Source organism: Hippichthys cyanospilos, chromosome 2 (assembly GCF_059441005.1).
Source record: "Hippichthys cyanospilos isolate Australia breed blue-spotted pipefish chromosome 2, RoL_Hcya_1.0, whole genome shotgun sequence".
NCBI classification, from domain to species: Eukaryota; Metazoa; Chordata; class Actinopteri; order Syngnathiformes; family Syngnathidae; genus Hippichthys; species Hippichthys cyanospilos.
In genome coordinates, this window is record NC_142370.1 from 19,998,729 (window position 1) to 20,026,709 (window position 27,981).

The 27,981-nt window shown below is 40.1% G+C and overlaps 1 protein-coding gene across 2 annotated transcripts; it reads right to left on the reverse strand.

Annotated features, from left to right (window-relative positions):
* Positions 1 to 566: 566 nt before the first annotated feature.
* On the reverse strand, positions 567 to 27,875 carry LOC148427771 (acid-sensing ion channel 1-like). Of its 2 annotated transcripts, XM_088407589.1 has the most exons (10): positions 27,059 to 27,452; positions 24,233 to 24,428; positions 5,237 to 5,387; positions 5,043 to 5,170; positions 4,648 to 4,798; positions 3,696 to 3,752; positions 3,407 to 3,560; positions 2,888 to 2,979; positions 2,710 to 2,789; positions 567 to 2,150 (listed from the first exon to the last, which is right to left on the reverse strand). In XM_088407589.1, exons 1-10 carry the CDS (start codon positions 27,421 to 27,423, stop codon positions 2,034 to 2,036), a joined length of 1,491 nt encoding a protein of 496 aa, XP_088263715.1. In that variant the 5' UTR covers positions 27,424 to 27,452; the 3' UTR covers positions 567 to 2,033. The 2 variants fall into 2 exon arrangements, 1 of the variants encoding a protein (XP_088263715.1); XR_015864741.1 differs by lacking the exon at positions 2,888 to 2,979 and having other exon boundaries at positions 2,083 to 2,150; positions 27,059 to 27,875.
* Between the last annotated feature and the right edge of the window lie 106 nt (positions 27,876 to 27,981).

Below are 27,981 nucleotides of genomic sequence, written 5' to 3' on the forward strand. Positions count from 1 at the left end.
AAGCACTGGAGGAGGTGAGGAATTGTAAGCAGGAAGTGCAACCAAACTTTGTATATAAAACATACAAACACAGAAAACACAGTGTTGAATAAAAGGTCATGATAAACTTTAATGAAACACTTTCTTCATTTGCATTTATGCTATGTTACACATGAATGTCATAAGAACAAAAGGAAAGCCATGTTATATGCAGCTTGTGTGTTATTTACAGTATTTTCCATCAGAAAGGCTAACAAAGTGTGTCAGATTAAAAAATAATAAAAAGCAAAACACTTGGAGATGAATGTTTTTTTCTGGATAGAGACTATGTGAAAGAGTTCATGCAGTACGCACTGCAAAACACAGTTCTGTAATAACTTGATGCAACATAAGAAGCCACAAAACCCAAAGATAAAGCTTAATATTCCTGTTCACTGTTAACACATCATACAGAAAATAGGGACACATAGCAAAGCTACTACAGTAGTATACAATTTAGACTATACTAATATAATTTTGTCATATATATATATATATATATATATATATATATATATATATATATATATATATATATATATATATATATATATAATCTTAAACCTCAGCATTAAGTTTAAAGTGACACTGTAAGATTTAGTTACAGACAGCAAGAGGAGTGTTTATTGCTGCATTTACCGTAATGCCCCTAAACCTACCACGGGCGCATGCAAAAAAATTACACATACTCCACGGTAAAATGTGTAATTTACTCCCAATGTACTCCTAAAATATTCCCAGGGAGTATGTGTAATTTAGGGACATTACAGTCAATGCAGCAATAAACATTAACATCAGTAACTATAAGAGACATGGCGACCTCTTGAAACCCCCATGTAATATAATTTAATGATAAGTAGACCTACGATTATATTTAAAACATATTGTTGCTCCGTAAGAACACATTCATTAGCAAGTTTTTGAAATTTATAATAATTTATTCATTTTCAATGAAAAATGATCTAAATCTTGCGTGTCTTCAGTGACACTTTAATGGAAATGACTGAAAATGTACAGTATAAATAACATGTTACGTAATGTTGCAAGACAAAGTTTCAAACAAAGACAAACTTTCAAACAGGCACTGCTGGAAACAATGTGTACTCTTCCGATATCAGCGTCAGCCCTTTGGCACTTGCATTGCACTATGATAAACACACACAGATGCTATCAGTATACAACCTCACCTGCACTTTAACTATTCATTGATAAATACGACATTGGGACACAAGCCCTCAATGATGAGAATATCAGCAAATATTGTCACCTAAACACGTCATTTCAAAAAAGTAATGCAAACAATATCTGCAGTCAAAGTTGTCAGTCATTTTCAATACATTGTTAGAAATAGTGAATTGGGCGTATGTTTTGAACTACTATTTGACATAAATCGGTCCAGGCAGAGCATTAGAGGCTTTTCCACTACAGTATCCCTATGAATGACTGCAGCTGCTACTCTGCAGATGATTGTGCCAAGGCTGTATTTTCATCTGCCGGGTTTTATCATTTTCAAAACAGACCTTGGAATTTTGTCCCTTTATGTTTAGCTCAGTCACTTGCGCTTGCACTCATTCTCAAGTCATCCTGCACAATGAGGTAGAATACTGTATAATGTCCAAGTGTTCCCAAGAATTTAACAGGGCAGGACTGTCCGAATATGGCCTGGGTGGCATGGAAAAACAAAGATGGCGAGTAGTTGAAAAGTCAGTAAGAGTTACATGCAACTCAACACGGGACTTAAAAATCAGTTCTATTTGTTATTTTAATATAACAAGCAGCCGGAGTCTTCTTTTGGAACTTGAGTTTTGTTCATGCGTGTATTTTATGAGGTTTTTGTTGCTACCTTTATGAGAGATTGCCACGCGGCTCTTCAAAGTCAGTCGCGTTCGTCACTGCTGCCGACCGAGAGAGTCTTTGTCTTCCCTTCTTCCGCAAGTTGCCGCACAGTTGAGATGCAGTACTTTGCCTCTTGGCTTACAGCACTGAACAAAGTCCGTGAGGACGCTATCAGACTTCTAGTGGAAGTCACTGACATGACACTTGACATCGTCAAGGCTCAACACAGTACCCTGATCATTGTTGTCGTGTTTGCGCTTTGTACCAGAGCAGCGACACAGCTTGTACTTTATCACCTGAGTAGATATAAACAAAATGGTCAACGACTAAAGAAACCAAGATGAAATTAGCGCTTGTGGATATGAAAAGTCAACACCTGGGTCCAATTTTGGAGACACATATAGTTCTTGGTAATATCACTGTTGTGCCATACTATGTGCATACTACAAATGCTGAACTTTATTTAGAATTACTCACAGGCACTTCAAACAATGGCGGATGTGTGCTGACTCCCATTTAACATGAGTTGAGTCCCATTTTTTAGGGTGTGCACAGTTGTGCAACTGTATCATCACTGCATTGTTTGTTTGCCATTTCTGTCGTTCATTTATTTAATATTTGTTCCCTTAGTTGCACAGGGCACAATAAGGTTTGAAACTTTTTATATACAGTTTTTTTTTTTTTTTTTAATATATCCCAAAACCCAGTAATTGGGTGTTGTCCTATTCTAAAATATTTTGTTGTTCATACAGTATTTACTATCCGCCAATCATTCGTTGCTATACAATGACAACAAAGGCTTTCTATTTTATTCTAGACTTTTTAGTCTACTGCACTTCTTCAAAAAGGACTCACCTCATAAATGTAATCAAATATCTCCAGAATGGTGAGTATGCTTGCTCCGATGAAAAGTCCCATTTGACCACCAATATCACCTGGAATGTGGAAATCAAGGCAGGAAGGATACTTGAATTCAAACGATCACCAAAACTGGACATCATCATCAGCATCATCCACATACATAATACAGTACCTAAAAGTCCAGCCACTTCATAAGCCTTTTTCTGTTCAATTGTTTCATAGTTAAGAGCCTCAAAAAAGATGTCCAAAACCAGAAGGTTTTCCCTGCAGAATTAAGAGTTCTAATTAAGCATTTAAAGGAAATGTAGCAATTTTTCTGAACTGAAACGACAACAACAAAAACAGATGCAAGGTTAATGACACGTCTCGGATTAAATCATGGAAAATATGAAATAGCACTGAAAAGATTTTTGCGTGATGCCGCTTCACGGTCGTCCGCCAGCCATCATTTGAAAATAGATGAGCCTAATTCTGAGGCTACCGTATAGCCCATCTACTGTTTATGGAATCGCGACGTTGCAATTTGCCAACATGGAGATCGGCTGTTGCCTGCAAAAGATTTCCCTTGATTTGACGCCTAGGTTCTGCTGGAGATTCAGCCGTTTGAATAGAAGCATTGCAAGTCAATTATGCTAGTATGTCCCTTTTTTTCTGGATGATCACATGGATGATATTCAGTGTTGCTACTCACTTAATGTACTGCTCCGATTTGTTGTATTTCTTTGCAAGATACTTAGCAGAGGCCTTGCTGGGGATTTTGACAAAGGACAGTTCTTTACTGTATCTGGTCATGTTGCATGGTGTTTCACACATACAGAAATCGTTATCTCTCTGCACCAAGAAATCTGGGGAGCAAGAAAAAAGGATCATGAGACTTGTTAGATGAAACTGTTCTGTTTGAAATGGATAATGTCATGATATTACAGCAATGTGTATGGTTCCAGAATCTTGACCAGCGTTGAACAAAAACTCTTTCTTACCCAGAGCGGGATCAGCGCATTCTTTGTACAGCTCCGGGGTACAGTAGGGTGCATCGCCTGCAACCAGGACGCATGAATAAAATGTGTGAAGTCCTTTAGGGCTTCAGAGACTGCAGTAACTGTACAGCTTGCAGTAACTGTACATGATACTGATTAACAACATAGATTGCAGAAGGATACTGTTATGACCAGTTTTGCATACGGTTTGTGAATTTCCTTGTTGTCTACGGGCCTAATCTGTGAAATGGGGGTTCAAGTAAATGTGCTGTAGGCTCATTGTTGACTAAATTGTCCATTTGTGTATCTTAATGATTGTCTCAATGTGTCCGTTCTTTGAATGACCGATGATCAGTCTTGTCTGGGATGGACCCAGGCTCTCAACTTCAGTTCAAAGTCAGCTGGTAGAGGATACGCAGTGGCAAGAAAGTAAGTGTGAAGGAAGGACATCAAGAATCAGTTGTACTTCAGGGTTATATAAATGATTTTGACTTGACCATAGCTTGTTAGTTGCGCTATTGTACATCATGCAAGTTCATTCTTTTTTGAGAGCTCTTTTGTTTGAGACATGATTCACATTGGGCAATATTTTTGGAGGGTAGAAAACTGGTGTATGCGTGTGAGTTTGTGTGTGTGTGTTATGTTCAAGTGGCAACGTGACAGGTTTAAAATAATAATAATAATAATAATAATAATCTGCCCAAATCCAAGCTGTGTTTGGAAAGGCCACTTCAAGATGAGTACCACACACAAAGAATTTTCAAAAAAATTGAATGAAGTGTTCTGGAAAAAGTGAGCCTTTTTTTCTGCAAAAATGAGCGTTTTTCAAGAATATTTTTACGTGATATAACCTTCAGAAAATCTGGTGAAAAATAAATACATAAATAATTCATCCTCAAATTAAGCCAAAAGGTTTCCATATTTATTTCAATGAAGAGATCACACTCATGGTCACCTGGCATGTGCACCATGCGGCAGTTGCAGTTGTCCACCAGGTAGCGTGTTTCACAGTCAATACGACAGGCCGTGATGCTGTAAGTATCAAAGAAGTCCGAGTCCATGGCTGTCACCTTGCAGTCTCCCCATGGTGGTGGAAGATATATCAGCTGCAGCAAACAATGTTTGATTTTCGCAAGATGACCGTTTTTAACAACAAATTAAACCTAACAAACCGAACAAAAAATAACAGCACATATATGAAAATAAGTTTATAAACTCCCCTCCAACAGTATTGGAAAAGCGAGGTCCCTCAAACAAACAACTCAAAGGCAGGTTGAGGCGTAAGCTCACGAAAGCGTTTGAAAAGAAGCATGCATACAAAAGTATTTTGCTAAAAGACAAAGTCGCTACCCTCTGTTCCTGACAAGAGACAAATGTTTGGAATCCAGGAGCCACTCCAAAACCGAGCTGATCGATGAAAGAAGGTTCATCTTGACTGTGGATCTGCACCTTGACTCCGGCTTCAAATGATGTCTCATCTGAGGAGCGGAAAAGCGCATGCGGTGTATGATATTTAAAAAAAAGAGACTCGTGTTCCAACTCACCTGTATCTCCCCAGACAGGCAGGTACTCGTCCTGCTGGATGTCCAACATGAGCTCCAGTCCATTCCCCATTCCTCCTTTAGTTGTTAGAAGGGGAGGCCGATTATTGTCCCCGGCATTAAATGTATAGCATTTGCCATAGCGAGTGAAGACCTGAAAGGTAAACATAGGCATTTTTTTTTCATCCTGCAGACCCCTCGATAGGTTAGGCTGTTAGTGTGTGTTAAAATACTTCTCAGAAGTTCCGCTAGGGGTCAGTGCTTGTCTCCATTTGAAGCTAAGCGTATGAAAAAGAATATGTACCGTGTAGATGTCTTTCGGAATGGAAAGCAATGAAGACAAGGAAAGAGAAGAAAAATCAAGCTTAACGTTTTTACTCTTGCATATTGAAGGAAATCTCATTTCAGTGACGTTTCGATGACCCGCAGGCTGGGGATTCAACATTCTTCTTACTGGCACACACTTCATGGCAATTCCTTGTGTTACCATGGCGACCAAGCATCCCAGGCAGGAAAATTGCTTTTAACAGATGTTCGAGGCAGTGTGAGATATCAATACAGGTGTATAATACTTTACTAAATGTAGATACTGTAGGTATATGCCCACTGACAACAACATATCTGTGTCAGTCTTGTGTGTGTGTGTGTGTGTGTGTGTGTGTGTGTGTGAGAAGTGACGACGAGTTATGATCAATTGCCTACTGTGTTGAAACAGTCTGTTGTTTGTGGCTTAATACTTCACACGCAGCATGCAGCCCATGTGTACCCTGATTGGAACTAATTTGCTGTCAGAAGAGCTTCAGCCCAACTGAAAGAATGAAAGCGCGGGAATTTAGACTACACAGCACACTACATACTGTTCTGTTCACGGTCATACTAGTTCTCATAAATAAGTCAGTTGTGTATAAATGTAAGTTGAATGGGCATGACAGGTGCATGATGTTCAGCGGCATCAGGATTGATTATGGGGAGGGATGCGTAATGTCTGTTAATGACTGATAGTGTGACAGGGGTATTATGTATGAATAAGCTTCCAACATGTACTGTGTTTCGCAGTTTTCTATCTTGCATGCTGACAGGAGTTGTTAAAGATTAATGATTAAATCACAAAGCACATGATCATTACAGATCATGCATACTGTATGGTGGAAGTGTTGAAAAATGGCATAAATAGATCATTGTATTCATTAGAGATTCTAAATGGTTAAGACGAACTTTGCTTTGCGCCTAATTTATACTTGAAGTACTTTTGTGTTGCTTTTTCACAATATTCAGTGCTCAACAAAGACACAACCCATCAGAGGGTTATGATAAATAAAGTTGCCTCTCACAGCCAGTTTTGCTGCTTGAGTGCCTTTAAAAGCACTCAGCAGAGCACGATTGTCATTAAATATAATGCACATAAATATGCATCTGACTTAAGATGCACATTATTTGCACTTTCCCATCCTGTTAACAAGTCTGTCGACAGCTGTTAAGAGAGGTCTCAGCAGGGTAACTTCAATCCATTAGTGCGCTTGTGCTTATGGTAACACTTGCAAAATTGAGGACAGCTTGGGAAAGTGGAAACAGTTTTTCCTGTATTATGCTAATTCACTATGTGCAATGTATAGTGTATTGTGTTTGACACAACATGGCAAATTATATTATACCTCGTCCATGTTATTTAAATAACTGATTAAATGATCAAAATATACAATATTAATATGAGTATGAACCCCCCCGAAAAAAAAGACCTGTTGGATTGTTTCATTAATAAAACAACCCAGTTTTATGTTGTTAATAAACAAAGAGAGGCAGGCAGGCGGGTTATGCAAAACAATCCAGAAAAATGATCGAATTGACCAAAATATTGGGATGGCCATTTTATTGTTCCATAATTTGTTTAACCCCGTGCTCCTCAATTATATTTCCCCCCCTCGGAAAGAAAAAAACGTTTCGCCCCAACCCCCACTCGATGTGCTGATTATGAATTTCGATTATTAACTATAAACATTGAAAAAGTATACCTAAACCTGTATACATTTTAACATTAACACAAGAAAAAATGTAATATAAATCAACTTTCAGCAACCCTAAATTATTTTTTTGCAATATTTCTACGGGTTACAGCTTAGTCTAAAACAGTTAAAAATAACCACGTGCATCAAAGTGCCAGAAACTTAAAAAAAAAAGGAAAAGAAAACATAATTTTTTTATTTAATTGCAATTATAGCTCACATGACAACAACAGAGCCCTTTCCCTGGGGGGCCTGCCCCACTATTTGAGAAGCACTGGTTTAACCCATCTGTTTTCAGAGTGTGCTCTTATTTATTTACTTTTTTAAAGAATTTAACGGCTGATAAAATATCAATTTAATTCTGTTAACCCCAGGGAATTCTTTATTCTAAGTTGCCTTGTATGATACCTGCAATCGCTGTTTAAAATGAGACAAAAGATAATCATACGTGAAGGTTCAACATTTTAGTTATTTTGAAGATTTGTAAAACATTATTTACTGTCAAAACAACAGTTTTTTTTTTTTTTTAATGCATTGTTTTAAGACATAATGATGCCAGTGGGAGCGCCCTGCACTTTTTCTTTGAATATTTAAGTAAAAATGTTTTTTTTGTCTATGATTAAAATCTGCAAATCTGAAAAACCGTTCTATAAAATATGTTTTGAGACATTTTGAGACATGCAGAAATCTTGCATTTTGTGACGGGGCAGGCAGATTTGCTCCTAATTTTAAGGCCATAAGCTTTGGTTCCTGTATCCACATTTTTAAGAAGCTGCACACATGCAGTAGAGTTGTAATAAAAACTAACTTTCCAGTTTGCACCGCCTCCTCGGCCATGTTTTTTTTGCCTGTAATTCTCTTGCCTATGCCGAAAAGTATGACGTCGTTTGCCCCTGTGGACTCGTCTCTCTCCTGCCGCACTTCCCCACCCACCTCTGCTTCATTTGATGAATATTTCACAGGCCAGTAGAGACGCTCTGCCTCTCTCATCCTATTCCCAGGCTCTGTCCAGCCACTCACTACCTATCACCTTCAGAGACGATAGCATTGGAGCGCTGGGTAAAGGGGCACTTGAGGGTACTGGGTGGGTGTACGGAGTACTACTTCTTTTGAAATATATCTTTCTAACCCTACATTTCTCCAGGGAAAATCATTAGAAACTGTGATTTAAATATGAAAAAATAACAGTATGTGTCGCTAGACCCCTTATTTATTGACAGTTGCCAGGTAAATTAGGCAAAGGGGTAACAGCAGATCATTAAATGGATCTATAGTTAATAAATGCATTATCTAAAAGTAAATTCCACCTGAGTTTGAAACGTCTGAATGCATTTCAATGAACCTAATGTATCTTGTGCATGGCGAGATGCCGACAATCCCGTTAGCCCGGAGACTTGTGCCGTATGCTACCGTCGCCGTAATTAGCTTGAATTTGTACGCGAATCACTGAAGTAGTCACGTGAGTTATCACAACGTGCAAGAGAGAAATGCAACAAGAAAGGCTACTATGGGGTCATATTGTATGAATACCCGGTACGTCGTGAAAAGTTCTGGTCTGCTGGAGGCTAAAATGGAGAATTGCTGGTACACTGTGCCGTCGCTTGCCCACCCAGTTAAAGCGCTGATTAGAAATCAAAATAACACACTGACTTGTTTCATTTCTTGTTAGGAATAATAACATTAGTTATGATCAATTCATTAATACTGCTAATTGAACATCTTTTAATCACAGTCTTAAAACATCCGCTTTTAATTCTGTGGAAACTTTGCTGAATAAATATTAAAAGCATGGATACTAACTGGCAATTGGTAATTGTTGCAGTGTTACTTTGCCTATGACTGAATAATTGCTGCAACACAACGACTGATATTTCCCTTACAGTCCAAGTAAAAAGGTCGGCAACATTCTGACTGAGAAGTAAAAAGGTTGAGGTTGTAAGGGTAAACACTGACTCTATGTCTAACATGTTCGCAGTAATGTTGAAATGGCTCTTTTTAATCCACAGGGAGTTGTTTGGGGGAGCAGCTGCTTTCGCTTTTGACACTATGAACCATCTGATCCATAAGAAATGCAACAAATTAGGAATGATGTTTGAAGTAATGGCGGATGATGGCATGAGAACAGGATCAGATCAGGGATAAACCTCACTTCGGATTAACGCTCAAAATAATAACGTATGTGTTATAATAATATTAATAAAAAACAAGCAAAAAAAACAACCTACTTTTACTTGCCATATGTTCAAGAATTTTGAATATTGGCTCACTTTCAACTTTGGCTTTGAAGCGCGTGAGCAAAAAAGTCATTTTTACATTGCAGTGTATTGAGTCCGCTAGAGTGCAGAGTCGTTAAGAGAGTTGTTACCGGAGGGAGAGCTCTCACTAAACTCAACTCAAAAATGTCACATTAACTCGTCACTGTGACTCCGTTCACATCATTTTTGGATACTTTGTACTTGTGAGCCTCGTTTGTGGGCAAAAAACATTGATTTATACCTTTTATTTGGCTTGAAACCAGGCAAAGTTAGAAAATGACGCATTGATATCCATTCACTATGGGCCCCCTCCAAGGGGCGGGCCATCCTGGACAATTTATTAAGTACACCTCCGTTTCTTGCTCCGAAGCACTCCCTAGTGACTTTCCAGTGTGGTGGCCTTCTTGGAAAATGTATTTGGTACACTGAAGAGTCTCGACCCTGCTCCCCTTTCCGGCCGGTGGCCATCTTGGTCAATTTATTAGCTAGACATCCTCACTTATCATTTCTCATCATGACCATTTACTGGCCAAGAATTCACATTGACCAAAAACTCAATATATTTTCCATTAAAATACAAAGCATTCAATCATTTATATTTTACGTTATGCTCCTGTCATTTTCGACCCATTGAAACATTACAATTGCATACACTTACAACTTCAAATTGTTCAGCTTATTCCTACAAATGCAAAAAAAAATCCTCAGTTTCATTTTCATTTGTGAATCGATGGAAGGATCCAAAAGATGCACGGAAGCAAGGAGGTAGATGTGCTCAAAAACGAAGATTTGATTCCACTCAGAGGAAAGACAAACTAGAACAAAACTTAGAAAGTACCAAACTAAATTTAAAAGGAAAAAAGCAGACTCACGGGGCAAACACAGACAGTTGGACACAATCATAATAACAAAGACAGACATGAGGGGAACAAAACAGGAAGAACAAGACACATGAGGCAAAAAAAACCAACAACTTGAAAATACAAGAAAGACCCCAAAACACCAACTCACAACAACCAACAACAGAAACATGACATTAACTTGCTGATCTTTTGCCATGCCCGCCCGCTAATCCCCTGCATGTAGATTCGTGCTAAAAAGCCGTGTCTACGATGTTCATGCTGAGAAAAATGCCGGGCAGGCACACACAGTCACTGCAACAGCTCTTTGCGCTATAATTCCAAAGCACCAAGCCCTTGTCGGGCACAGCTGAGTAAACATAGAGGGATAAACAGCCTAGGGGCCAGTCACAGAGGCAAGACATCCCCTTATTATAGCTGACAACATTCTAGGTGGCAGACAGTAGGGTTAACTGGGATTAAACATGATTTTCTCAAGGCTGACTGAAAGATTCTGACAGCAAATCTCTCCCTTATCTTGTTCATGATGAGTTTCGACACCAAGATGATTTTCCACGCCAATGGATAAACAGCAAATATATTTTTGCGTACTTTTTTCCAACCCACGGCTGCAAAGCCGCATGTGGCTCTTTCGTCTTTCTAAAGAGGCTCTCTGTGTTTTAGGAAAATAAGGAGTCCTTCCTTTTAATGTGAATGACAGTCGTTTGCGGGTTTTATAAATGTAACAGGCGCCAGCAAGCCTTCAACCCTCATGAGGATAAGCGGCTATAGAGAATGGATGAATGGACATATATTTTATGGGTACCTAATTCAATTTGACCGATGGCATGATCAGCATATGATTAAATGCTGACAAAACAGATGGCATTTTTTGGTTTGCATTTTTATGGAACCGCATGTTGATAGTTTGAGTTTGGCGTTCATTTAATGAATAAGAGAATTACTCGTAAAATGGCTCTTGGAGTCTCCAAGAGTACTGACCCCCGGGTTAGTTTTTAACCAGAGATGGGAACAAAAAAAAATGTACTCAAGTATTAGTGCTCTTATTTGAGGAAAAAATAACTAATGTAAAAGTGTGTGTAATCTGTTTTAATAGTTACAAACACCTATAGTCGTTTAAAATAAATCTCTATAACTAGCAATGAATAAGAGCATTATGGGGACATTTTGATTGGCAAAGTCATTTTTCATGAGTGAACAATTTAGTTGTTGACCAGCATTTCAGAATGGATTGTTTGTCTTCAGTAGCTCCACCGTGTCTGTATTTCAATTAAAATTAAGTTTAAACATGCATGTGTGGTTGGAGAATATCCTTAGTGCATGTCTAATGATATGCAGTGTATAATAATGAGAATTCAGAAAAAGAAAATAAATTAGCCAAAGCCTAAAAGCAGTCACCAAGCATATCAGCGCATACCTCCCTTCAGTAGAGACTTTGAAATGTCACTTGCTAGAGACATACCAGCTCCTCTCATAATTTACCCTGACTTCAACCAATGGCTTCTTTACCTTCATAATGAGTTTACGTACAATGCTTACATCAGTGTGGAGTAATTAATTCCCTGAGTCAAGTTTGAAGTGCTCAGAGTAAACAAGCTCAAATCTAATTTATGGAACACTGTTGCTTTTAACACCGTTCTTCTCATTATGTGTGCTGCGGAGTACAACAATCGGCCCACATTATAAACAGATCAGAGTGTTGTGATGTGTACCGCAGAGAAAAGGTCCTCTGAGAAAGCCATATGACTAAATCACACACAATTTGCACCATGGCAAAATCAAAACATGGACATATGGGAGCATGTCACAGAAGTTAAAATATGCACACCTCATGCAGATGCACAGCACAGATGATGCGTGCCAAACTTTGAAATTTGCTCACTCTGAACTTGCTGCGTGCAACACTTTTGCATAGTGTACTTGAGCAATAGAGTACTCTTAAGTGTATTTTTGGCATACTTCTATGATTCATCACCTGGGTGAGTGGTAGTATTAAAACAGTTTAGCTCTGTGTGGGTTGCGGCCGGATCGTTGGTGCCTATGTTATAATACATATATGTGTGTGTATATATATGTGTGTGTATATATATATATATATATATATATATATATATATATATATATATATATATATATATATATATATATTGCAGGAAATTCATATTTTTCAAATTCAATATATCAATAAAATAGTGTGTACATGGAACTGTGTTATTCTAATAAAGATTGAGACGACGTAATGTCAGTATAAAGCAGATATGGTCCTGGCCCAGGGGAAATAAAGACAAGTCGGCACCTCCAAAAGGAACAGATAGCACCCCCCGAGACAACATTCCACCAGGAGCAAAAGGCTAGGTGTGGCCTTCAAGAGAAGATATCAGTCAGAGTTTATGGTGCTCAGACTTCCTCCCGCTTCAAAGAATGGCCGGCAGAACAAAGACTTTTGAAGACACCATCCCCACGCAAACAGACCCCCACGCACGCACACACGCACACACCGACAGGCACGTGCACGCACACACACACACACTTGCATTCCACAGTGGGACTAGATGCCCCAAAAGGGTATAAGAACTGAATGTTGAAGGTGAAACGTTGCCATTTTCTGCTCCGACCTGTGGCAGGACTGGCCCGAGGCCTCGTGTACTTTCCCACTCTGTCTGGATTAAATCAATTGTTTTACTATGTTGTGGTATGGGCGATCTTTCACGCATTTGGTCAAGAATCATTTTCTATTTTTGTCAAGTACAGTTGTCGATTTTCAACTATTCACACTTCAGACAAATAATTTCTTTATGGAGTATTTGAAAGAAATAACAATTTTATTTTCTACAAATATATTCCTACCAGAAATCTCTTTCAGATCATGAATTTTCTTTGAGCTCATAACAATTTTTTCAATAATTGAATAATCGGGCAATATTTTGTCAATTCTTTAATTTAGCACGCTTTAATTTCAAATCAAAGAAGTGGATACTTTTATTTCCATCCCTTAATCGAAAGTAGGACATTACGTTCACGAAATAATGTGAAGGTTGTTTTCAGAAACAAAAGTGGCAAATGTTTAATTGATCTGCTTCTACGCAAAAGCACAGAAATCTGACGATATGTATTCAGGACCTGAAGTGGACCATTCTAAATTTGACAATGTCTCTAAACGATAAAGCTTTTATTAAAAATACTTATAGATTAGTTGTATGGGATGAATTTCTTCTGTAATCAAGTACTCTGCTGAGAAAAACAAACCAACATATGAAAACCCCTCGCATGCTCTTACTCAATGCAAACAGGTTCATTAATGTCATTTTTTTTTTGTTTTTATAACATTCCTCCCTTGCAGTGTCTTTGTTTCCTTGCAATTCAGCATCCTTTGATTCTTGGGACAATCATGGGTCATTTCTCTGTTTTGTTTCTGCTGTCTGTCCGAATCACTTGTCTTCTCCTGTCAAAGTGCTTTTTGAACGTATTTATTTTTTTTATTTATTTTTGGTGCATGTGTTTGCTCTTTGCATTGCGAGAAGCGTTTTCCACGCTGGCTGTGAGCCCGTGTTCCAGCCTGAGTGCTTCAGTCAAGACTGAATTTCCATTTTCTTCTGTGACACCCCCTTTTTGGATCTTTGCCTAACCCTAGAGTACCAGAATGATAGAACCATTTATCAATCAATTTCTTTCAAAGATACACCACGTTCCTGGCAGCTCCCCGGACAAGGAAGGTTTTCAACGAATACGCTATAATACACTATTAATACAGTACCGCATTGTTAATTAGCAAATTAGCCCCACTGTTAAATAACATTGGGGCAGACCTGCATATCTGTGCAGATCTGTGATCCATTGTTTTCATGGCAACAACAGAGATGCTATTATGCTGAGCCCAAGATGACCACGTTTACAGTTGATTTATGAGTTCTTGCAATACCAACTGAAAAAAGATTGATTAAGATTGATTAAATGATTATGAATATGTACTAAAACGACTTTTCTTTGTGTTTAAAGTGATTCATCACCAGACAAGTTTTTAAAGAAATGTTCTAGTAAAAACACCCTCTTCTATTGCTAAATATGCTCATTAGCAGTGAAACACATTTGTGCACATTTTCATGCTAACGGTATTCACAGTCAATGCCACTCAGTTACACACCTCCCTCCCATAGCGTATAATTAAAACAACACTTGCATTAATAAGGTGTCACAGGTGGCAACACAAGGCGGCGATAACATTTAAACGACACACACGCATGAATCCAAGCACCCCTTCGCTGCCGGGCAACAAAAGCGTTTATAATGAGGAGCAAGCCATCTCCAAGTAAACGGGCTGATTCTGTGATTACTAATGACCCACCAAGGAGTTTTTTTTGTCTTAAGTTATTCATATTTCAATTAACCTTTTACCACCGCCCATATTTTCTTTCCGGCAGTTTATATTAGATTGAGCTCACGCACTTCAGCATAGGTAACTCACTTAGATTACTTGAAAAGGTCCCTTTTTATTTGAACTACTGAACTTGGAACTTGAAGTGGAGGTGGTTGCAGGCAGCCATTTTATAAGCTCTGAAAAACAATTAGATTTTTATTGACATCATGTTGCAGTGTATCATTTTGATGCGCCCGATAGTTCACCGGTCAACCAGAAGTGCGACACAGTGTCAGCCTGACGTCTCGGTGCGTCCTTTTGCCTCATCTTGCACTGCGCCATCACTCAGCTCCCACCACATGGACCTATGGCGACCTCTTCACCGAATTTAAATTCAGGCATTTGGACACACTGGCTTAGCATCAACATCATTTGCTTGAAGCGTGTTTTTGCCAGAAAAGTCACCCCATAAACTTTATAGGGTGCAATATGTCAGCACTGATATTTTGTCGCTGTTGGCCCAGAGTGGTGAGGAGATTGGTCACAATTGAATAGTATCCAGTGGCATCATTCATTTTTCGCTCTGACTCACCTTGGAAATGAAAAGAGTCTTGGAAACATAAAAAGCAAATCTTTGCGTAAAAGAGAGGTCAGAGCAAAAGCAACATCATAAGACGTGTGCCTCCAAGGTGTGTGATGCACATTTCCTTCAACCTGTTTTTTTAATTTCTCCGACTGGGTGTAAATCCAAATGTTGGGGTGTAATCGAGGTGTCGCAGAGAATACTGGGGGGGTGCATAATAATCGAGCCTCTGCTACCTTAAACAAGTGCGTTCCTGTCACCCGAAGGACGCGCGGAGAGGTCGGCAAAAAGAGACGACACGATCTCACTTCCACCTTCAGCTCTGATCCACTTATCAGAGCTGCTGAGGGGCAATGACCAGCAGTAAGTCAACAGTGACGGCAAAGCCAATTAGACCTGCTGCTGCTAAGCGCGACTGCATGCTGCAGTGACTGATGTCCTCTGCTTTGGGTAGCAGTCACAGCATCACTCATTAAACAGTAATGCCCATCTTGCCTCATATAGCTGCAAAGTGGGATGAAAAATGCCTTTCATTTGCCATCATTTGGAGTAAAGAGAACGGTTGCATTGTGTTGACTGTGAGTTTGTGGGTGGAGAACATAGAATGGAACGTATTCATCTTTCCAGTTTGATCCAAAGGAAAGCCGGATGTTCACACGACTTTTGAAGAAGAAAGCACTTATTCTTTGTGATATCAATAATGTAAGCAGGTCTTACTTGGGTAATACATTTCATGTTACAGTTGAACAGCTAACAAATTCCTATTTCCCATATCACAGCCCAAATTCACAGCTATGATAATTGTGACCCGGTCTGGCTAAAGGGTCCGCATGTCGGCGGATAAAGTGTTTCATTGCTAACATGTTTTTATGTGACTTGCTCAACCTGATAACGCTGTCTACATATAAGGCAGAGATCCCTGCATCTATGACATTTCTCTATGTACTGTAAATGCACATAGCAACAAATAAAAGTCGAAAATACAATAATGTTAACTCCAGCACGGAATCAAACGTAAGACTAACTTGTGTACGGTTGTGTTGTTTACAGTGTTGTTCTCATGGGATCCAGACACCAGCAACATTGTAAAGTTTCACAGTATTCAATATTTTTGCATAAGCTACTTTTTTTTGGGGGGGGGGGGGAGGCTTTTTTTTCATCCAATTTTCTGTCTACTAAATGTTTGTTAGTATTTTAGGGAGACTTTGGAAGGTTTCCTTGTTCTCATTTTTCCCAATGCATTTCAATTGCCATCAGTTATTTATGAATTTAGGCTATATGTGAGCTGGCATAGTCTCTCGTTAATTGTTTGGGTTTACTGTACGGTCAATAAAGAAACTGTTTAAATAGTTAAATTGGTTCTTGTTTTGATCGAATTTGTGATTAGTTAATGGGTCGTTTTAAACATGCTGGTCAAAATTCGGCTCCCAATTCCTATATCCTGGATTTTTTTATATTTATATATTATCTATAACGAAATATTTATGTCTGATGAGACAATACAATCGTTATTTTTACCCATGAATTTCCAAATGTGAAAACTTGCTGTTTGACAAAAACTTAAGAGAATAGTACAGTTCTACATTATTTATGAATTAAGATGCCAAATTAGAGTTACAGTATGTTTTCTGAGGTTGGTCTTGTGACATTTGCAAGGTGAGCCGTGAGTGGTTGTTACCAGAACCTGAGCAGCTGCGATGTCATTTTCAATCGACGGCAAGTGTGGCCGCCCCCTGAGGTGGATGAAAATGGGTGGATTTTGCCGCTTTGTTCGTACTCCACAAACACAATATTATTTAGAATGACATAGAACATAGTAAGGGAAAGCACATTTTTGACTTCCCCTTGATATCGCCTTAACAAGGTGACTTCCCTTTAGACATGACTTGCACAAGACACACACACGGATACACACACACGCACACGCAGATCTTTACCCCAGTGAGTTGTAGCTCCTGCCACTTTATTTTCACAGGCATGAATTTTCCGTAGAGACCAGACTCAAAATAACAGTAGGCTTCAGGCCAAGGCAGACTAACAGCAGTTAACAGATTTGCTCGGTAATTGCAGAGCAAATGCCAGGCCGAAGCCGATATAAAAGTGAAAGGGCACATTGAGAAAATACTAATCAGTGTGTCGGCTAATCTCTGGTGAGGCTGCTGTTGTTGTGAATGTCACCGCTTCCTGCAGAGTTTTTATCTGTGTGAGTTTGCTTCCATGCTTGCTCTTGGCAAGTTACGAACAATGCCAACTTTGACCATGGCTTTCCTATTGACATTTATAAAATCATTCAACGTAAGCTGGGGTTTGGGGCTAGAACTTCTTGCATAGTAAAATAAGGGGGCGCATTATAGGAGAGTCAGATGAACAAGCGGAGAGCCTTCCTCGTCCTAATCTCTCGGAGCTTTCACCTCCTATTCAAATCCTAATTATAACTCTTAATTTTCGCTCTAGATAACGCGCCTCCAGCCAAATCCCTCCTCTTTCTTGCCTTCCCTACATTTGGTCTCCAGCTCGGTCTTTCACAAAACAGCCCGAGTAAAATGCTCACCTGCTACCGTCTGCTCTCATCAAATCGATGCCACCCTTTAAACAGAGCCACGTTGTCACAGGTTTGTTTAGCAATCTCAAATCGCTGCTCCCCAAGACCAAACAGAAGAAAAACAGCGTGCATGCCTGATCAGCTAACTGGATAACCCATTTTATCCGCACTGATGTTCTTACTCTCTCCCTTACGTTCCTGTTACAAAGCTTCATTCCTTCCACTCTGTTAGACAGCGGCTTACTGCATGTCATTAAAGTGATCTCCCATTCACACCGAGTGAAAAATTGAAACGCAGCCTGTCAAGATTGCGATTCGGAGCGACATTGGGACCTTGGCAAAACTCAGAGGGTATAAACAGAAAAAGCTCATCAGGCAGGTGGCTGGAATCCGACTCAGTGCCTTCATCATCGGCTGGAAATATTGAGCTGATTTTGAGGTGAGATGACTCGCGGGGATTGTAGCGTCATCTTGCTCTCGCGCAGTCAGCATGTCACCGAAGCCTCTTGCCAGCCAACACAGAGCCCCCGACCTGCAGTCACCTGCACTAAACCTCAAGATAAATAAACCATGGGCAGAGCGATGCAGACCACTTGAGCTATTTTCAGCATCACCCGGTCCAAAATGCCTTTATAAAAAGCTTCACCCGCCTCCCCTCACCGACTTGGGCAAATAGAGCGTGCTTGAGCAGCATTACTGATCCGTCTAGAAACCAGCTGGAGTTATGGAGATACCGTTTGTCCGTGCGCCTTTTAACGGCAAGGGTTGATGTCCCAGACCTTCACGTTGAGCGCGTTTGACTGAGCTCACTGGTGGGGATTTCACAATAGTTCAACATTACCCATGGTTGGCATCTCCTCTATGCCCTCGAGCAATTATTAAAATCTGCAGCTAGCTTCGTAGCTATTAAGTTGTGCATTCACGACGTGAGAGCGGGTGTGCATGCCCGCGGTGGACCATTTTCATGATGACGTCACGATACGTGCGCACGCATAGAACTCAGTTACAGTAGTTGCTATACTGTATTTTGCATGGTTTTGGGCTCATATTCGAGTCGCTATAGGTGATGTTTTAGAGTTGGCAAGCTAATTTTGCTAACTCAATTCAGCAAGTTTTTCTATTACCTGTGAGACATGCTTGTGGTCCCCTCTACGCAAACCTAACCTAACAACAACAAAAACAGAAAGAAAAAAGGTAGATCGTGGGAGGTTGGCAGCTGGAAAAGAAGATCTTGGGCTGAAAACATTTGGCCACTGCTGCAGTTGTTCAAATAATTTGGCATTGGAACTGGAACAGAAGCTCACAAGATCCCTAGAGAGATTATGCCGTCTTTTTGCAACCCTGAATACCGATGGAAATTTAAGTGAGCAAAGTTAGCACACAGGCTACTGAAAGAAGGCTTTTTGTGTTCATATTTGTTGGACTGAATGCCACTAAAGTTCATGTTGACATACTCATACTGCATTATTCATTCAGAACCAGGAAGCGTTTGATACTTTTCTTTTGTTTTATGTGGCGAGTGCATTCATTGTAAGGTTTTTCTTTGCCTTTCCAATCAGTGTTCCTTTTTTCTTAAGTGGAAAATATATATTTTAGGGAAAAGGCCTTCACCCAAGAGACTATTTATATTTGGAAATTTGCAGCCTGTGTCAGATGACTCAGGTTTGAATTTCACCTTACAGACACCTTTCAGACAGAAAAAAAATGTCAGCACTGTCACAAGTAACCTCAAAGGCCCAAATCTTATGCAGTCCTGATGCATGACAAGGAGCGTTCTTTCAAACTTTATCAAGTCTTGTCTCAATAATCTCTCTGTTTGGATGTCTTTCAACTTCAAACCTGTACCAACCATGCTTGCGCTCAGACTATGCGTGTTTAATTAACAAGTACAAAGAAATAAATAGGTTAGGTCTGACCGTATTGAGATCTGTTTTCAAATATGCTTGGTGAAGTCAAATGTAAACTCCTGCTTCATTTAATAGTCCCACTGCTGACTGATACTGTTTTTATGCCTAAGATTACTCTATGAGCCCTGCTGATTTCAGAAATGTGGTTGCTTCGTTCGGTGAGGACTCTTTGCTGTTGGTCAGCATGAAATGGTCTTAAGTTCAGCATGCGGCCACATATCTAACAAAAGGTTAGTGATATCATATCACTAACTCACCACACGTGTTCATTTGTTTATGAACAAAGCGCGCGCTGGGAAATGAACATTTATGAGGCCATTTGAATGATTTGCTGCCTAATATCTTTAGAAAGAAGGCTGACTGTGTTGCAGGCAGACCGGATTGTGTGTACGAAAAATTAAGCGGTCCAGAAAAAAGATGGGGGGGACGGATTTATTAAGAATGATTTTTTTTTCTGTTTTGCACGAAAAACCCTCAACTCCTAATTGAAAACGGGAACGTCACGAGAATGAGGAGAACAAAGGGAAGGGCATGAGAATGAGTGAATGAGTTAGCGAGGGGAGGAGGGAGTAAAAGAGCATGACATGAAAACATAATGAGAATTGTCATGCCCATGGGGGCTGACGTGAGGGATTTGCTGCACAGGCCCCTAGATGAAGTAGGAATGCAGAACACAGCTGAAGATGAGAGAGGGCACAAGGGGACAGAATGAGGATAAACACCCCAACTAAGAGGTGACATAACTTTAACAGTGTTAAGATGCTCAGGAGCCAGGAAACGCAGCTGTGCTGACCCACAAGCCGCCGGGCAATGCTGCCGGTGGGGTGCATCACAAACGGCCCTTTGAACCATCCAATCTTAAGGAAATACAAGCATGCGTATTATGAAAGCCCCCCTCTCCAAGGAGAGTAGTTCATTTACAGCTCTGAGCAATATCAAGTTATGGCAGGACGATTCTTCAGGGTTGTTCTAGGATGATTCCGTCCGGGGCTAAACACTTAAAGCTTTTGAAACACTATAAGTGAAATCTAGATGTGTGTGTCATGTGAGAGTATACAAAAAACACCACAGTACTGAAATAAAATCTGAGAGGTTTTGTTCCTCCTCATTGGACTTTGTGCATAACAACAACAACTACCACTACTACTACTACTAATATGCTTATAGAGAATACACTGTATAAAATGTGACGTGTTTTCACAAAATCCGGCGTATCATACAGAGATTCATTTTAAACTAAAGAGAAAAATACTTTATTTTGTACAAAGGTGTCCCACCTTAGATTTCTACAAAAACAACCTCCTTAATCCTGCGTTGGTACTGTGGGGTATTTGGACATAGAATTGTTTTATTTTTAATGCTTGTAATGTTTCTACATGTTTTTTTTTTTGTCTCCCACTCTCTTTCTTAGGACATTCCCCACTCATTGAACCAGTTGTATGATTAGTCCTGAAAACCCCCTCGTAACTGAAGCAGGGTTAAGGTCTCAACTTTCATTTCCCTGCAGCCAAAAGGTTAAAATTGCAATCAAAGCGTATGAAAATAGGTGTTTAGGTGTTTTTTATCGAACCAGCTAGCTTGAAACTGCCTCCGAATGTCTGCGGGTTCCTTGTCTCGAATGTCAATTCACAAATAATTTATACAAATGAATATAGTGACCGGTAAAAGTCAAAAACAATATGATGTGACCTTTCTGCATGACATTGAACAGGAGCCAGACACGCAAGCAGCCATGTAGATATTCCACACTGTACAAGTTTTATGCAGTTTAATATACTTAGCTCACTATGGTTTTCTTCACTTCGAGGCAGATCATCATGTCATCTGAACATGGACAAATAATCCAAACATAATTCGTCGTCATTTTCTGGATGTCTTTTGTAGCGACTAATCCAGTGACAAATTTTAGCCGCTCAGGTGGGCGCGGGATGGGACATGTTTTTTACACGCAGCAATGAAATGGTGAGTAAATGATGTGCAAATGATGTGCTCGAATCCAGACCTTATGCTTGTGATGTTTCCAGTTATTTATTAGTTACGCGTAGCATTGAGCGCTTGAGTTGTGTGGCGACGTGGTGTGGCGTTTTCCTAGAGTTCTTTGCGCTGATGGCGTTGTTGGCGTTGTTGCGTTGTTGCGCTGTTGCGGTAAAAACCGTATGATCTCTCCGTCACCCATCCCCGTGCTGCCAACACACCTGTCTCTAAATATGTTCCAATTATCTCCTCAACCCTACCCTGCCCACCTATACCGCTACAAAGTGACCACTTATGCAATAATAATTATATAAAGAAACAATGACTCCTGCATCTTTCTTTGGTGAATCTATTTCTCTTTTTAATATAATGCTTTCATTCAAGCATTTTCAAGCAAGTTGTGTCACAGGAGCGAGCGCTCATTGTTTGTTTGCAGGAGTGGATGCCCCTCCCATCAGCGGGGAGAATAGGGAATTGTGTCAAAAAAAATAAAACAAAGGTAAAAGTTTTAAATGCTTTGAGAGTATTCTGTAGTCTATCAATGTAATGTAAATGATGTGATGTTTTGATTGCTCTTCAATGTCATCATTCTCTTGACGTTTCTTACCAATGACACATCACGTAGGCCTACCTCGTTGACAAATCAGTCTTCGACATGGTACATGATAAAATTAGTCTCCTTTCTGAACCATGACCCCCCCCCCCCCACTCTCTCGCTCGCTCGCTCGCGTGCACGCTCTTTCACTCGCTTTCTCTCTCTCTCTCTCTCTCTCTCTCTCTCACACACACACACACACACACACACATACATCACATGGATTTTAGCTTCAAGGTGGAAAAGCTGTGACTTGGATTAAAATGCATGTCTTAAACTCTATATTCTTGATGCAAATGTTTCAAAACGTCCTATCAGCCTCTTTTCCTCTCCTTTTGATCCATGCACAAGGAAAAGTCTATTGGGATACCTATCTTTCTTCATTCATCAAGCAACGTGCAAACAAAACAATGAATAGATTACCAATGCATTGCATCAAAGGCACCTTCAAAGGGAATACTTGTTCTAAAAAATCTACGTAGATTTAGGCAACAAAGGGTAGTTTGAGGGAAATAAAGGCCCCAACCCGCTCCAGGGGAAATAGCTTTCCTCTGCCTTTGTGTTCTGGACAGATGTAATTTCTTTCTTCAAAGACCACTGGAATGGCTCTATCACAGTAGACAGGCTGCCTGTGAATGCGCTTGCTTTTCACATGTATTATCCATTTATCTCAAAAAAGAAGAAAATGTTCATTAAAGGCTTAACGTTTCAAGACTTCTGGCCAGTCAACCACCATGCAAACAATAACAAAAAAAATCTCCCAGGCTTGATCTCAGTGGGTCATGTTGTGGCTCGGGCACTTTTTTTCACCCTCATACGGATACATGCTGTGTGACTAAAAAAAAAAAGTTTTGTATGTGTCGTGCGATAGATGCAGTATGACTAAATGATTTGCAAACAGGAAACAGCAGCAACAGTGGGGCTTTGATGGCTGATATTGCGACTTATTCTTGCAATTTCACAGCATTTCTCTTTAGTCGTGTGTGCAGTGTATTTGTCTATTCTCCACAACTGCACGTTCATACATACCTTCACTTTCAAACATAGGAGGTTAACATTGAAGAGATGAAAAAACAGGTGTGAACATTTGCCCAGGACTTGGCTGTCTCAACTATGCAGCAAAAACAACATCAAATCAGCAAGTCTTAAAAGTACTCTCCACGTTATGATTCCTGAAATCTAAATGTGTTTGTTTTATGTGCAACAAATTACAGCAGAAAAACTGGAATATCAATGTTTTAGCTGTGATTCAAACAAACTTGAAAATACCTTTGAGTGTACTTGTTGGCTAACTACTAAATACCATTCTGTCCCCCCAACGGAGTATTGACTTGCAAATACTCCATGGTAGCATGAGGGAAAAAAATGGCAAATTGACATGGTAAAAAAACAAATGGCGTTGTTTTTTGCTGGTAAATGCGCAAGTCAATCATTTGTCATATTTTGGGGAAAAAAATGCAATGCTTTTAGAATCAATTCCATCAAGCCCGTTCCAATGTTATTTACAAATACATTTGAGCAAGTTTGACAGTCAAAAATTATTCCTTTATTTGCACTCCATACTAATGCTTGTGTCTTTTTGATAAGTGCCATGTTCATGTTTGTTTTGAAACTCAATCATGAAAATAGTGAGATGCAGAACTGATTTTTATGATGACAGTGGCAATGTTCTACTCACTTCCACTACACTGAAAAAAGCGGTCTATTGAAGTAATTCAATTTTATTTGGTCAAATTGTCGCACTAAATAAAAGGATTTGAATTCAATTATGTGGGATATACCTCAGCTTAAAAATGTATCTGGATCCAGTGAATGGTATTGTGCACAACTACATGATGAAATCAAATTGAATTAAATTTCAACACACCATTTTTTCGGAGTAGAGAAAAGAAAATCATCCCAATCTGTGTTGATTCATATCCAACGTACCACTTTGAAGTCCTCCGCTCTGCACTCGGTACCGTGGAAGTGGCAAGACAGCAGCATGTCGTTGATGTCGTGGCCGGTGCGATCATAGAATTCCAACATATTGAATGGTCGTGGCTTGAAATTGTGGAAGTCCGCTTTGACCTTCAGGCTCTCCAGAACACTCTCCTCCACAAGATGCACGTCTCGTATCTCATACCTTCATTTGAGGGCGCAGAATGAAGAACATAATTTGAGAGTAAGTAAATGCTGTCTAACTAGAGAAATGTGGGCTATTTACTTGAAAAAACAAACAAACTTTTTTTTCACTCATTAAGGATGTTTTGCTGGGACTCTCTGAGGGAAAAAGTACTTGTTTGTTTAAAAAAAAAAAAAAAAGGGAACATAAGTGTTGAGGAATGAACTCACATGGTTGGAAATGGCCACTCTATCGCCAGAGCCTGACATCTTCAGAAGTTACTACTTAATTTCACAGGGAAGGATGGGCACAGTGTGAATTATCTCACAATATTTTAGACTTTTTCTGTTCACCTCTAATGGCATAGTAGAGCTAAAGCTTCCCTCCTCTTATATGTTTTGGAATGAATCACATAAGTTGCACACATAATCACAGTATTGATTCAAGAATTTGACCTTCAGTAAAATGTTTTTGATATTTGTCTTGCGCAAGTCACCAGGCGTCATTCCTCTGTCTTAAATGCCAGCCAGAAATGGAGTGAGGGAGCCAAATATCCCACATCCCCCTCGGTATTATGGTCAGCCCCAGGACGTTGCCTTTCATCAACCGGGGCTCATAAATTTCTGTTCATGCTGCCACGTATCGTAAGAGAGCCGAATAGCTGTGAATGCATCGGCTGCAAACCTTCCCTCTGCGTTGCTGTAAAAATATGACATTCTAAAGAACTTGCTAAAGTGCAGGTTGCATTGATTCCATTTGCCCAACCCGAAAGGTCTTTCATTGAAAAATCATATACAGTACATGTTGACATTCTATTGTTATAATCAAGTTTTGCATTGACATATTTGGCATGTGTGCGATTTATAAACTAAGAAGCAAAATACTGTATGGTGTTAAATTGCAACTTCTCATGAATATATTGGACTGAGCTCCATGCTCTTTGTTTTCATTCAGATTCAAGACACTTGACTATACTGAAAACATAAGACTAGCCTGAGACCATTCTCAACTGCAGCTGAGAAATGTTTTATCGCTACGGTAAAGCATGTGACAGGTGCAAGAAGTTGAACATGCAGCCACCGGAGGCGCTGCATACTCGTCAACATCTCTACTGTGACAGCTCATCAGAGGCTCACGTCACCAAATGCTCCCAGCTCTCCCTAATGTATTTAACCTTCATCAGTACAAACCGATGACAGATGGTGATTTTACTATGGTGAGGTTCACATCATATTATTTTAATGCTCTGCTCACAGCAAATGAAAACATGTAATGTAACATCGAGCCATTGTGCTGGAAAAAGGGGGAAAATACAAACAAAACAACTTGGAGTTCAAACATTATCTGCTGTTTAGAGAAGAGTCTTTGAGCTGCTGGAGTTTGCTGTCTTGTTCATTCATGCAAAAGACCTTTGTGAGGTTAAGAGGTAACTGGAGTTGCACCAATGAAGGCCTGATGACTCACAATCTCTGTTCAAGTTGATTTATTTATTTATTTATTTATTTATTTACAAAATTTAAAGCGACTCTGTCTTTGTAACATATGTTTGACAAGATTTTATAAAAATCCCAGGGATCAAAAATGGTGGCAGGCCTTATACAACTGGTTTCTTGTGTGCTAAAATCAGCACTTTTTAGGAGGCAGCTCTGTCTCATGTGGGTGAGGAAAAAAACCTTCACCCTCCCGAGTTATACTGTAGAGCCAGCGGTGAGTCAGTCTTTCAACAAAATGGAACTTTCAATGCAATTCTCAAAATGCTCCTGTCGGAAGAAACTGGGAAAAAGTTGGTCATTCAAAATCATTGTATTGTATTTTATATCATCGTTATGTCAAATGTCAAAAAGCGCCACAAAATTGTATAAGGACATTCCTTCTACTACTTAATGTATTCAAAACATCACAACAATTTGCCACTTCATGGCATACTAATGAGGAAAATGAAGAAACAAGCTGTGTACAATTCTGCCAAAATCCACAAACACGATGTCGTGTGAGAGACTTGCTACAGTACGATTAATAGTCAGCAGGTCCTTTTATATGCCAAAACGGCGCATCTAAAGCAGACACACTCAGCTTTTAAGTCAGACCCATCGCCGGTGGTCCAAGCGCCGCATGTTTTTCAAAGTCCATCAAAGCATTCAACCTCACAAAAATTGCGTGCGATCACACATGCTGGATTTTTCCAAGTCCAATTGGAAGATTTTGTGAAGACAGTTTCCTGGGCTAGCTGTGCGAAGTAGGATACACGTCAAAAATTTCATTCCTATACTCTTAAGAGTCCACCAAACCTCGAAACATTGCTTGCTTGCTTGCTTTGTTGCCTCCTCCCTTAAGTGACGTTGTCTGGCTGTTGTGTCAATCAAGCGGTCTTCTCCCAACATTCGACAAGGGAAGCCACACAAAAAACACCCTAAATGCCTTCTGAGTATTTATTGAGGGTGAATTTTAGAATACAGACTTATTATATAAAGGCCAAAGTTGAATCCATTCAAACGTTCCTTTCAATGAGAACGTCAAATTTAGACTATCAGGTGTGTGTCTGTGTGCGTGTGTGCGCGCGTGTGTGTGAAGTGATTAAAATCAGAATTGAACGTTGCAAAAGTAACGTTATGTTCAGAATTCTTACTGCAAGTGAAGGAAAGCCAGCCTACCTGTGGTTCAGGAGCGCCAGCAGCTCCCCTGCGTGATACAAGTCGTTGCGAGTCACTCGGCTGAAACGAAAGGCGTTTAGGTTGCAGAAAGTGACCGCGGGAAACGTCATGGTCGGGGTGACGACCTTGTCCAATTTGGTGACGTGCGGGTACTCCAAGTAGAAATGGATCCGGTCCACGCACGCGAAAAGCAGCATGGCGAGAGAGGCGAAGAAGACGACGAGCCACAGGCAGCGTCTGAAGCAGAAGCGCTCGTAGGTGAAAATGTGCGAGATGCCGTGAAGGGTGGACCTCCGCGCGAAAACTTCAATCGGCGGAAGATGATCTGGGTCCATTTCCTCCCGTTCCACCTTGAGGTCCATCATCGCGGCGCTGTGCTAAAACGTTCGATGCTAGCGAAAGCAGCGCCACGTATTGGCTTCAGTCCGCTCGGTCATTCATTCACCTGTGGCGCCAAGACGCTCGCCTGCACAGGTGCGTGCGGACACGCAGCAAACTGACATTTTCACACGCACTGACGCGACTGACAGTCAATGAGTCCAAAATAAAGCAAAAGAGTGGGGCATTTCAGACGAAATGCCAAGTTGTGCGAGCGCAGCGCGAATTCTGGCTGCGCGATTGCTCTTCGATTGGAAGTGAAGTGGAGCGCACACGCTGGGTGCGCTTCAGCGGGAGTCTCGTTGGCACAAGAGGAAGACAAATTCTTCAAGACAATTGGCGCGTTTGGAACCTCGCGTGTCTCGCGTCTAGCTTCTCTTCCCTCCGGGTGTAGAGAGGACTGACGCTTGCTTTTCGAGTCTTGAGGTTTCGTGCGTGCGTGCGTGTGTGCGAATATGTGCGTCAACAACAAAAGCGGCAGCGAAGGTCTTGGATAGGAGATTGATGCCCTGATCCGACCAACACTAGGCTTAAAAAAATGGTAA